This window comes from Elaeis guineensis, chromosome 11 (genome assembly GCF_000442705.2).
Source record: "Elaeis guineensis isolate ETL-2024a chromosome 11, EG11, whole genome shotgun sequence".
In the NCBI taxonomy this organism is placed as follows: Eukaryota; Viridiplantae; Streptophyta; class Magnoliopsida; order Arecales; family Arecaceae; genus Elaeis; species Elaeis guineensis.
This window is the reverse complement of record NC_026003.2, coordinates 110,826,021-110,839,368: the sequence shown is the minus strand read 5'-3', so window position 1 is coordinate 110,839,368 and position 13,348 is coordinate 110,826,021. Positions and strand designations below refer to the sequence as shown.

The 13,348-nt window shown below is 38.7% G+C and overlaps 1 protein-coding gene across 1 annotated transcript; it reads left to right on the top strand.

Annotated features, from left to right (window-relative positions):
* The first annotated feature begins 5,108 nt into the window (after nt 1-5,108).
* On the top strand, nt 5,109-13,047 carry LOC105054191 (rho GTPase-activating protein 5). The gene is made up of 5 exons (XM_010935642.4): nt 5,109-5,687; nt 9,151-9,271; nt 9,362-9,481; nt 11,970-12,200; nt 12,296-13,047. The coding sequence occupies exons 1-5, from the start codon at nt 5,296-5,298 to the stop codon at nt 12,866-12,868; spliced, it is 1,437 nt and encodes a 478-aa protein (XP_010933944.1). The 5' UTR covers nt 5,109-5,295; the 3' UTR covers nt 12,869-13,047.
* Nucleotides 13,048-13,348: the final 301 nt, after the last annotated feature.

The window sequence follows — 13,348 nt, the reverse complement described above, 5'->3', positions numbered from 1 at the left end:
TTATAAATTATTCCCAAATTATTGTGAAGATGAAATATTGATACCTTATGAAAGATTTGATAAATTGCCATCTTTTGTTGTTGCCTTGTTTCATTCTTGCTTTTGCATGCACAAGCATAAAACACTTCTTAGTTTTGGCATGTTTTTTTTTTTTTTTTCTTGGTAGAAGGTTGGTGAAGCCTCAAATTTTATTTGTCTCCAGTTAGGTAATATAAGCTGTTAGCAATAACAAGTTGAGAAAGCTGGGAAGGTAATTGGTTTAATCATAAGATGCATTAAAACTGGCAGCTCTTTGCCCAGTTTCCTTCTCTCAAAATGTGGATGATGAATCGATTCCGGTGATCTCCATCGTCAATTAATCCATGAAATGATAGATAGAGACTTCCCTTCAATAATAATCCTTGCAGGGTTAAATATTTGAATAGCTCTTGTCAAGTCTTCCCTTGCCGCTCAGCGTGCGGAACAGTAAAATTAGGTAAATCATTGGAAGAAGCCCACGGTAATCTACCGTCATGGTTTCTAACGAGAATTCCGGTTCCTGCTGCTAGGTGTGCTGGAGCCGTCGAAGTTTATTTCCAGTGCACCAAGAGGTGGGAATGTCCATGCATCTGATAACGGTGTCAGAGGGGGGCTCGATGAGGTAGGGACATCCCAGTGCGTTTTACTTGGAGAAACAATACTCAACTGCTATTTGCTTGTATCCCAGCAGCGTATGAATATTTGCTGTGGATCAGCATTCTTTCCCTGAAGAATTCTCATTCCTAGCATTCCAATCATCCAGTCGGCATTCTTAGGATCTTACTGGCAGCTAGCTAGAAGAAATATTCAATGAGGTTGGAGAGGGATTCAAGCGCGAGAGGGAAATGAATTGGCTACTCCAAACAGCTCTAGCAAAAGGGAGCTCCAAAAAAAAAAAAAAAAAAAAGGCTCGATATCTTTATGCATGATCGAAACAGATGTTGCATTAGCTGCTTTGGTGATGGAGCAGGGCTTTTCCAGCAAGCAGCTGTTTGCTTGGGAGTCTTTTCCGACATAATTTCTGCCAAAAGAGATATGTACTCTTGTTTTTTTTTTTTTTATTAAAAAAAAAAGGGAGTTGGAAGGGGGGGGTGACCCAGCACATCTGCCTCTTCTGGACATGACCATAGGCCCCAACCTCTACTGGAGAATATTCGATTTGGAGATAAGTTTGGATGAATAGACAGCTTTCTCCCCATCATACGGACGATCCCAACAGGTGAATACATCATCCCAGTACCACCGAGGACCAACGGATCATATATCATTTTCAGACGCCGTGCAGTAGAGACAGAGTTCCAATGGATACTTTTAGAAGCCAACAAGTTTGTAAATCTCCTTCAATTTGATCCTACTATATCCTAAGCCAAGACCACCATTAATTGTTATCATATTCCATTAAAGAAATACACGTTTCATGCCATAAAGCCCTTGTTTTCAAGACCATCACCATCGACAAGGGATTCCAAAACTAAGATTGCTGGTTTAAATCTCCTTTCCAACTCATAAGCCAGGTTCGATGCTATCATGTTTGCCCACTGTGAAGGTTGTTGCCTGGCTTTTGACCGGCAAACCTGGTAGTGCCCTTCATGATGAGGGGAATAAAATGGTTCATCAGGATCTCTCTTTAGCGTTTTTGCTAGCTTTCTAGCACTATTCGGCTCTCTTGGGAGTAAAAAATACCACAGGACGTATGGCCAACGAGCGAGTAAATATTTGTTGCAACGGTAATAGTTTGCCAAATTTGTAAACAATCAAAAATAAAGAATCGATAGAACAGTACAAAACATCATCGATAAAAATTGATGAAATATATAACAATCGATAAAATATAAATATTTTGATTGTCTCGTTACACACCGTATTATCATCTTAACAAGTTGCAACGAATATTTACTCCCGAGGGACCGCCAGAGATTATCTGGACAACAACGTACGTGCATATATATGCATGAAAGTTTAAATACAGATAAAGAAATGCTAGGACAGAGAAAAGTTGGTCAGGGAGCTCCAACAACCAAAAACAGTAGTCTTGCGCTGCGACAATCTACAACAATATGCAACTATTGCAAGCACAAAATAAATGAGAAATTTTGGTTTTAAAAGGAAACCTGAAACAAGGCGAGAGGGTCCAATGGTCAGATAAAGGAGAACGTATAATGATTTAAAAGGCCTAGGTTGCCAACTTGTACCAAGTTGATAAATTCATTGCAGGTGGCAGCAGATGTTTTCCACGCCAACATCAGTTATTCTAACCATTGGATCGGACCCACGTGTTTGGTGGTTAGGTTGCCACAGTTGAGCCGTGACAGAGATGGTACATGTACTTGCTCCCCTCGGAGGTGCTGGACCAACGCTGTCGTGAATACGTCCAGCGTATCAGGAGGACAAGGGGAATCGCAAGGCATCAGGTACCTGGCGACCACCCCGTTGCTGCTTCAGCTGTTTGCTGCTTTAAATGAGCCCTATACCCCGATGGATTAAATTAATTAGGAACACTTGCATGTGCCTTTGAACTGGCATTCTTAACTTTCTCGTTTGGTAGGATGCACTTTGCTCTCCCTCTCTCTCTAAACTATTTTATGGGTGAAAAAAGGTTAAACATCTTTTTATAGAGTAGATTTATAGGTCCTCGAGCTCAAGATAGAGTTTTTTTTTTAAATTTTTTTATCGGGACATGCTTGCATCTGATCTAGTTAAAATTAAGCTCGATATATATATATATATATATATATTTTTTTTTTTTTTTGCTGATAGAAAGGGAGGCTAAGAAAGCAGCCACCCGGACTAAATTAATGGTAAAGCCATAACTTTACCATACTAGAGGGAAGAAAACACTCCTACAAGAATATCAGAATTTCTGTTGCATATAGATAGTTACCTCTTTGGGCTAATAGGAATTATAATATTGGCATCTTCAATTTTTCTTCACCGTATAGATCCTCTACTATGCATCACAATGCATCTGCGATGGACAATCATGCACGGCCGCACACGATCGCGTGCAACAGATATGCATCCGCATGTGGCCGTCCATCACGCAATGGACGGTATGCTATGTACCATACCATGTAGTGCACAGCAGAGAATCTGAGCTCTTTTTTTCGTACATGCGTGGGTGAAGCACTTTAACAGCTTAAGCTTTCAGTTTCCATCTTTCACGATGAAATATGGTCTTGTTTATAATAACCCGATTAAAAGGGGGAAGGTTAAGGCTGGTAAGCTCATTTGCATGTGATGTGATTCTAAATTATATTATTAGTCTGTTGTTGTTATTATTATTATTATTATTATTATTATTATTGTTATTGTTATTATCCTTTTGTTGTTGGGAATGGCCACAGGATAACGTCAAACATTGTCAAAAACCAAAATCATAACGTGTGATGTTTCAATACAAAGCAACATGTAATAACTCACTTCCTTCATCAATTAAAGGGGATTGGTTGGGAGGTTAGAATTTCACATGATCTCCAGCGCGCACCACACTAATCCCCATGATGTTTAAGCAAAAGAATATATAGATATTAGGAAATTTGACACCACCAAATGATCAAAAAGAAATTTCTGTATTCCAACCGGTCTTCTTGCGTACTCAATAAGCAACATTAGGTTGTTCTAGTGTTGGTTTGAATTGCTGTCGTACGGTTGGACGGTTTCAATCAAAATGTGTGCAAGAGGTCCCTCGTTGAGAAGACTTTGGCATGTAGTGGTGTGATTGGATTGATCATGAGTAGTCCTGAATGCAACTTTGTATGATCTGATCTTGAGCAAACCTATACTCGAAATTCATCGAATCAACTCTAAGCAAACTAGAATTAAAATTAGGCAAAAAACAACCGGTTCTGATTACATGCCTTGGATATATTTAATTGCTACATGATTAGGATACATTAACCTAATTTGAGCCAGACATTATGGTCCAAGCTAGCTAGACACTCTACCAGTCTTACTATTGCCTGCTTCTTTTCAGCTTCATTCCTCTTCTCCCTCTTGCACATGTTGATGAGTAGAAGAAACAACTTTTTTTTTGGATGATGGATTTCATACTACCACTATTTATTTATTGATAATAGTTATAAGATTCAAAAGGTCATTGTTCAATGTATATTATCTAGTAAGCTCCAAGTCAATGCTAATCTGTAGATTAGCGTATGTTACTATGTATATCGTGTATACAAATTTAAAAGCTCACAATAAGCATGTGAAAGGAAATAAAGAAGGCTGGCATAGGGAGCAGTAACAATTGGCTTACAACTATTCACATCTCGAATGGATTAAACAAATTTTGATCTAGGAATCACTCAATAATGTTCTAGAATTATTTTACCCTACATATGGTTTGGAAATAAGAAACTGGAATAGAAATAACTATGCCTCTTGGAAGAGTTTGTCACGGATTATTCTTATTTCTATTTGGTTATAATTTTTGCAATAACGTTTTGATCGAGGCTTAAGAGTTGAGAGTGTTTTTATTTTTTATTTTTAAAAAGTGACAAGGCAGGAATAATGGCGCATGGTATCAATAGTCTATAATAGATTTCATTGAAGAAGTTATATTACTATAAACAAATTCTAAAACTTGTTCAATACTTCGTTCCATGTTGATGAACCCAGACCAAAAATGACTACATCCATTACAAATATAATCTATCTATTAGCTGATATTTTTTTTTAAATTTTTTATTTTATTCGTGAACAATCTAAGTGCAGCGGATTGAATGATATCTTATATAGCTAGCCATACAGAATAAAAATTATACATATCTTCATATTTCATTATTAGATATTTTATTAATTTGATAATATTTTTTTAGTTTGATTTATCTGAGTTATCAAAAAAAATTTTGGAGAGAAAAAAAAAAAAAAACTCGTGAGACCTAACATATCATTTCCAATCATCCCTTCCCTTCTCAGGTAGCAATCAGCCGACAGCCATATGTCCCATGCGGCGATCCACAAAATGGCCAGAACAAATCCAACGCGGAAACGTCAACTTCTTGCCTAGTGTCGCGCTCACGAGCTCGTCTCACTTGCCGCCAAGAATACTAGTAAAATATCGCAAAAGATAATAATAATAATGTCCCCATCAAGCCTCCAAGCCTCTCCACTCCACCACCACCGCCACCACCACCACCTCCTCCTCTCCAAACCCCATCCACCTTCCCCCCAAATCCCTCCTCTCATTCGTCTCCGGCTCCACCATGCCACCAAACCCTAACCCTAATCCTTACCCTTCCCCCATTATACCCTGATATTTTTCTCTGTCCCTTCTCCATGGCCCGCCTCCAACTCCACCTCCGCTTCCAGCCATCCCCTCCCCTCTCCCTCGCCTCCCGCACCTCCGAGGAGGAATGCCCGATTTCGTCGCCGTTGATCTTGCCGGGGACAGAAGGTGGAGGGGGGAAGAGGGGATGCGGTGGTTGCGGCGGCGGCCATGGCCACCAATTTTCGATTGTGGCGGTGGTGGCGACGGCGCTGAGGAGGTCACTGGTGATGTGCAGCGTGGGCGCCGCGGCGGAGGACGGAGGCTGCCCCTCCTCGATGGAGATCGGCTGGCCCACCGACGTGCGCCACCTTGCTCACGTGACCTTCGACCGCTTTGATGGCTTCCTCGGCTTGCCCGTGGAGTTCGAGCCCGAGGTTCCGAGAAGGGTACCAAGCGCCAGGTCGGTTTGTCCAACAATTTTTCTAGCAAGTTTATTAGCATCCGCTTCTGGTACGAAGGATTTCTTCTTTTCTTGTCTCTGTGTACTTGTTGAAATAAAATAAGAAAACACATTGGGACTTGTGTTGGAATTGAGGTGAAATTTGTTTGACTACAGGGAAAGCTTTTAACAGTTTGTTTCCTGTGAATCTTTGCCTTTTGCAAGATAATTTTAGTGCTGATGTCGATGAATTCGGTGCTAGGCTGAACTCTGGAATCAGCAGACCTTTGATTATGAAATTATTGATTTTTTGGGGAAATTTTCTAAACCTCTTTCGTGTGTATAATCCGGGGAACTTTCTCCTTTTCTTTCGTTCCTTTATTTCTTTCTTTCTTTCTTTCTTTTTTTAATTTTCTTACGCTCCTTTTTACCCGTCTCCCTCCCCCCCCAAAGAAAAAACATTTTCCCCTCTTTTCAATCTTGTGAGGTAGGGATGTGAACCCATGGATTCTTATAATTACGTTGATGATGCCATCTTTGGGGCGTTTCGATCTTCCATTGCCTCAAAAATTCCTCTGCTCCTTTGTAGCCGATATATTTGGTATTCACAATGACATTGGGATCAATTCATTAGCTTATATGCTTAGGCCATTTGCTACACTTGTCTTGTATATATAGCTTTTCTTCATGAAGAGGTCTACTAGAGATTGTATGACATTGTGGCTAGTCCAAAATATGAATCTCAGGGAGTGCTGAAAGGAGCACTAGGATAATGAGAAACAATTTACATAAAAGAGTAGTTTAGCTGATGTCATTCAATAATGCAGTTGAGTTCTATACTAGGAATTTGAGATAATGAATCTTACAAAATCTAGATTATGAATGAAAAATAGTAGAGATAGTCAGATTGATAGCTTATTTCATGTAAATAACTGACTATGCATGACAACATACATATGTTGTGTCTGCTGATTATTGATGTATTCTTTTATTCTAGTATGAGTGCATTCACTAAATAATATACAGGGTTTGCACATGGATGCATGACATGCTTATCTACTAGTGTGTTGCAAGTGTTTATATTTGGCTGTATGCACAAATCAGGTTCTCTAGTAATTTCAGAATTTACTCCCCATTTCTCATTGTAGAACTTGTATTGATGTTCATGAGTTCACATGTGGCTCTAGAGACTACTCTTTGGACATCAACTTTGTTTTTGCTCGACGCTTTTATCATATCAGATCAGTTATTGAATCAACCTCTCTACACAAGTGGCGCCATTTCTGGTGCAAACTGTTAGGCTATTGAAATGATTGGCTATTGGTGGTGTTGGAAAAGCCAAAATCAACCGACTGTTGGATTGTTGTGCATATTATCATGGAGATCTCGAATCTTCTATCCACTTAGTAAGTTTTCTCCAAGATCATTGTTTCATACCTTCTTTTATTGCAAAATAAACGGGGATCAACTGCTACTAGTTTCTCTTGTCCTCCGGCCCTAGCAGTTCTGAGAGCACAACAGGTTCAAATCTTTTTGTTGATTAGGTCTCCAGTCTCCTTGTTGCCTCTTTGTAAACTGACATCTAATCCCTTTCAGTCAATTCCTTGGTTGTGCCTGGTTCTGAATCAATTGGTTTGATTTGAAATGGAGTTAGGTCTCTTGCATCCTTGGTTAGTAATATTCAGGAATTAGGATAGCACAGAATCAAATGTTACATAACTTTGTCTGCATTTTTGTATATTTGCATTGAAGCTTTTCCTTATTTCTTGTGGGATTGGTTTGTAGGTTAGGGTTATTGGCTACTCTAAAATATTCTTGTCATTCTATCTGCTTTATGCCCATGATTTTTTTCCCTAGAAAAACCATTTATCTTGAGACAATATTAGAACCACTTATTTAATCATCTTTTTAATTTCTGTGCTACAGAGTGGAAACACCACTGCTTTGAATGATTTGGTTTGAATGTTCTTCGCTAAGATTGATCCATCTTGGCTAGGACTGAACTGAAACCAATGCCAACATTTCAGGTTTTCAGCTAGTTTCAGTCAGTTTCCATCCAGTTACAGCTACTTTTGGTGTGTTCAGCTAGTCCAGGCTGAAATTAATCACAAATGGTTTATTGATTTGTTATTTATCCTTGTAATCCTATTTTAGGATAATTTCTTCGTCTCTTTAACTGCAATGGCTAATTAACCCTCATTCTGGGTTGTTTATTAAAATTATTTTAGTTACACGAAGGTAGCTTTGACTTGCACAGTAGCATCTCTCATGTGTCTGAAAAATACTAGTAGTTCCTTACTAGAAATTTCAAGTGTACTCACCAGATATTATTTATGGAAAAGAAAACAGATACATTTAATGCATTTTATTTGCCAATCAAATGTAAATAGTGGAAAATGTTTCAGAATAGATGACAAACAATCATTTCCAATTAATCTGTAACTAGTGATTATTAATTCATGTTTAACAAGTCTAGCCTCCATGAAGCATTCTTTTATAATTGGATATTGATTTTATGTAATTTTTGAAAAAAGAGAAAATCAAGGATCACTTACTCGAAACCGGACCTCGTACTGGCTAGCTGGCAATATGAGTTGGTACACCTCCATACCGGGCCCAAACCTACATGGAAACGAGAGATGAACTGGGGAGGAAAAGAGAGAGAAAGAGAGAGGGGGAGGGAAGGAAAGAAAGGCCGGTGATGGCCACTAGAGGGCTGTGGAGGCTTCCCAGGCTCTGCAATGGCCACCCGACAGCCCTTTGGCGGCCTCCCCACCACCTTCCCCTCTCCTCTTCTCTCCCTTCCCCTCTCTCTCTATCTCTTTCTTCTCGTATCTGGTCAAGAACTGCAGAGTTCCGGAGGCCTCGATGGCCCTCTGGCGGCCTTGGCGGGTCACCACCAGTCTTTCCCTTTCCTTTCCTTCTCTCTTTTCTCTCTTTCTCCCTTGCTCCATTTTCACTAGTGTTCCGAATCGAATGCCCGAACCATACCAGTTAGCTGTCGATATGGTTCGGCATATGCCCCGAACTACCTAGTTCGGGATGATTCGGCAAACCATGCGGGAAATAATTGGAAGTTTGTTTAAGAAAAAGATACAGAAAGTAGACCTTTTCTTAGATGTAAGAGACTTAAGAAAAAGATACAGAAAGTTGACCCTTTTTCAGATGTAAGAGACCTTTCTTGAGTTTTTAAGAGATATTCTGAGAAAACAGAAGAGAAAGAGTATGTGTAATCGATTGAAGTCCCATGGGATTAAATTCATAAGGAAAATGCTTGGATTTGTAAACTTTGAGCTCATATTTTGTAAACATTTAAAGATGTATCGTGTTTGTCCCCAAAGAGTATGCCATATTTGTCCCCAATCTAATTTCTTTTGCCTTTTGTTTAATTGAAGCCTTCTGTGATCTTATTCATGCTTTGCAAATTGTGATGTTCTTATCTAAAAGATCCTATGGACGCAATGCTTTCATCCTTTCTTTGCAGTGCAAGTGTATTTGGGGTTTCTGCCAAATCTATGCAATGTTCTTATGATAAAAGAGGGAACAGCGTGCCAACAATTTTGCTTTTGATGCAAAGGCACTTGTATTCACAAGGAGGCCTTCAGGTAAGTTCTGTATTCTTGGATTTTGTTGACTGTTGGTGATATTATTTGTAAGAACTGAAATAGTTAATACTATTCCTTTTTTGGTGGAAGATGGAAGGAATCTTTAGAATTAATGCTGAGAACAGTCAAGAAGTATATGTTAGAGACCAATTGAACAGAGGAATCGTGCCACATGGAATTGATATACATTGTCTAGCTGGTCTGATAAAGGTAACCATTATCTTCCAAAACTTTGTAATCTTAAGCATCATTCTCTTTGAATATTCCAGTTGATCCATATTCTTTTTACTGTATATTTGAAATAATTTTATGCAATTCTCATTCTTTACATGGGCATAGATTTCACTTGAGCTCTTTATATACCTGTCCCAGTCATGACAAATCCATGTGTCCTTCATACAAGTGTTATAACCCCTGTGAAATATTGGTATAAAAACTCTATTCACCACCAACACATTATCAAGAACCCATCTGTGTATTGCTCTGGCTGATATCAAGCTCTAGAATTTGAATAATTCTGTGAGGCCTCTTAACTAGAGAATTTGGTTCATAATATGCTGTCTAAATAACTGAAGTGCCTATATTTCCATGAAATGTGGATGATTTTTTTTTTTTGCCAAGTTCTCTTCATTTTGATTGTACTGTACCTTGGCATTGTTGTCGAGTTATCAGCGTCTCCACTGTCTGATTTTCTAAGTTCTTGTGATGGCAATCAAGGTGATACAAATCGCTGATGTACTGCTTGTAGTCGCCTGGTAGACAAAATATACTCGAAAAACATTAGATGATTCTGGAACAAGTCTTGCTAATTATATTTCTGCTGTGAAAAGAATAACTTTGTTGTTATGATTTGGGACCAGTTAAACCCATCAGATCAGGGCTCTAAATAGGCTTGTTTTACTTGGATCCATGCAGTCCTCATATTTAAGGTAAACAGGATGTGACTCTTGATCCAAGCTGGCTAGGACAACAAGATTCCTCTTGGTTTTGAACCAAATATTTGATTTAGACTCATCTTTTATCCTTTTTGTCAGATTCTGATTATCTATTGTTGAACTCATTGATTTTCAGCTCTGTATATCAGGATATGGTGATCATATCCATGTTCGCTTTTTTTTTTTTTTAAAAAAAGAAAAAAATAATATTTATAACAACTTTGTGGTTAGAGTCTAGCTTACCTGATTTGTAAAGGATCCTTTTCTGTCAGCTCCTTCGCGCTGTGAGTCTTCCATATATTTGCATCATTGCGGTCTTTTTTGCAGTTTTATCATGTCTTTGCAAAGGCATAGACTGAGATTCTTTTTTTGATGAACTTCTCAAACATAATGTATGCTGTGATCTGTGGTAATTAGCTTTGCATTGTTGTAGTGCTGTTCTTGCCTCCTTCCGGCCTTGACTCTGAGAAGCATGCTTTCTATTTAATAATCATTATTAATAAACATGGCCTTGGTGGAGAATGCAGTTGTGGCCATGGGTAAGGCAAAAAGATATGCTTGTAATAACAAATCTGGTCACTCCTGTTATGTGTTATATGATACATGACTAGTGAGAGCAGACCTATCCACATATGCATAGCAAATGGTAGTGATGAGAATTGAAGAGGTTCATGATATGTGCTATGATTAGGCTTGCATGTATGTTGATAACCTGACACAAAACTGAAACTGAACTGAAATGCCCGGAATAAACCTGATATTGGATCTATTGATTAAGTGCACCAGCAGTTCGACCCATTTTCTGTTCTGGATCAAAATAAAGAAAAGGGACTAGTAGTTATTCAACCCGCTATTACTATAGAACAACTAAAAATAACTCGTCAAAAAAATTTTGGTCCTGACCCAGTTAAATGGGATCCAAACTGACCAGTAGCACAAATTACCAGTTTCAACTGTGATTGGGTCTCGACTGAAAAGTGCGGGCCTTCTATACAAATTCAATTTGGTCCAGAGCATGATTGACCTTGATTGGGTTTGTTTGCAGTCTGAGATAGGAATGTTTAAGCATATTTTTGGTGGCTTCTATCATGCCTCCACGGAGTTGTACATATGTTGCTGATGTCAGAGTCAATGTAAGTGAGCTTCAGCAGCTTGGTCATCAGCCTGATTTTCTAGATGGCTCATCATGGGAAACACTAACTGATACTTGAATTATGCATCCAAATGAACTCATATGAAGCACCACTCTAAAAACACAAGCTTATTGGGCTCTATTATTAATCTTATTGGCCCTGAGTTATAGGAAGGATGCCCAAGAGATTTCCATCTATTCATTTCTAGTAATTGACACTAATAAATCTGTTGTTTTTCAAATATCCACGTAGAATGTAAAGTTATATCCTGCTGAACAGATGATTTTCATATATTAAATTCTATTGCAATGCTACCATCTTTTATTCTGTAAACAACTGAGAAATTTGGTAAGGGGAAAGAAGCAACAAAGTAGATATTTAGATAAGGAAGCTAAAGGAGGGATGGCCAATCATATATTCATTTAATCTGAAAAAACAACAAATATAAGACTCAATACTTTTAAGAAAAAATAGAAATATCTTTAGATCAACATCTGAACATTGCACAACAAAAAATAGTGCGAGAACACACCAAATTACTCCATATCTGAGTTTTAAGATTTTTATATTGAAAATTTATTCTTCGCATGTACATTCGTATAATTCTTTCTGAAGTGACTGCTGTTGTAGGCGTGGTTTCGGGAACTTCCCACTGGGGTGCTTGACTTACTGACTCCAGATCAGGTGATGCACTGCAACACTGAAGAAGAGTGCTGTCAACTTGCAAGGATGCTTCCACCAATGGAAGCAGCATTGCTTGACTGGGCTATCAATCTGATGGCTGATGTTGTGGAGCATGAACATTCCAACAAGATGAATGCTCGTAATATTGCTATGGTTTTTGCACCTAACATGACTAAGGTTACTAGAAAAAGTCAGATTTTAAGCAGTCCAGCTATTCTGCATATAAATGTAATTGAATATAAAATAACTGCTGTGACATTTCTGTCTTTCAGATGGCCGATCCCTTAACTGCATTGATCCATGCAGTTCAAGTAATGAACTTCCTCAAGACATTGATCATAAAGACACTGCAAGAAAGGGAGGAGGCGTCTGCAGCAACCAGGGTTTCCCATCCCTGTTCGGAGTCTCCAGGTGACAAGGACGAGCCCAATTCAGCAAAGCCAACTGAAAAATATGGTGTGGGTTCTGATGAGAAAACTATGGACATCTGTATTGTTGACAGAACTGCCTTCAGCAAATTCTTGTCGAGTGCAGAACATGCTCCAGACAGTGATGTTGAAGAGAGCTTTCGGAGCTTTGAGAAGAAGATTGAAATCAGTGAGGACCGTGAATCCATTTTTGGAAAAAGTTCGCCTGTTAGCAGTGATTTACATGCCCTAGAAGATGGGTCTAAAGGTGGACGAGGTCATGGGGATGTAGATGGCTTGTTGGATAGGTTGAATTTGAGGAAAGGAGCAAGGAAGATTTGCAGGCACCCTGTGTTTCAGTTAAGCAGGTCCAGCAAGAAATCAGGAGAGCTTGGCATTGTAAATTCTAGGGTAGAAGGAAGAGAAGCATGGGCATGAGGTGTATCATATAGTGGAAACATGTTTCAGTAGTTATCTGTTGTCTTTGGTTGTGATCATCTGATGTCACAGGAATTCAAAAATTTGGTAGGTTTCTGTTCATAATGCAACTGGGGAAGTGTAAAATGGATGATGTGTAGCATAGTTAGAGTTGAAGTACCGTGGAGGTGTTTACGATTTGTTTGTGATTCTCTGCCTGCTTTTAAAACGTAGGTCGTCTTTTAAGTTATCACTTAGAACTTGAACATATATATATATATATGTGTTCCATATGGATTTACTGTATCAAAGAGTGGATCAGTTTAAAAGCTTATTTAGAGTTTGCTCGAATGATGTGGCTAGCAGATTATGACACAAATGAGCTCTTAATATATGTACCCATTATAGGTTATTTGGAAGACCGGCTCCTGCCTTTGATTAGCTCTTGCACCTTGGCTCGCTTGTTTCCATCCAGCACTTGACAAGGTTGCATTTGCTAGC

Coding starts and splice junctions, on each gene's coding strand:
- LOC105054191 (XM_010935642.4), top strand. CDS start 5,296: ATGGCCCGCCTCCAACTCCACCTCCGCTTCCAGCCATCCCCTCCCCTC. Junction 9,482..11,969: donor GTCTAGCTGGTCTGATAAAG/GTAACCATTATC, acceptor CTGCTGTTGTAG/GCGTGGTTTCGGGAACTTCC. Junction 12,201..12,295: donor TTGCACCTAACATGACTAAG/GTTACTAGAAAA, acceptor TCTGTCTTTCAG/ATGGCCGATCCCTTAACTGC.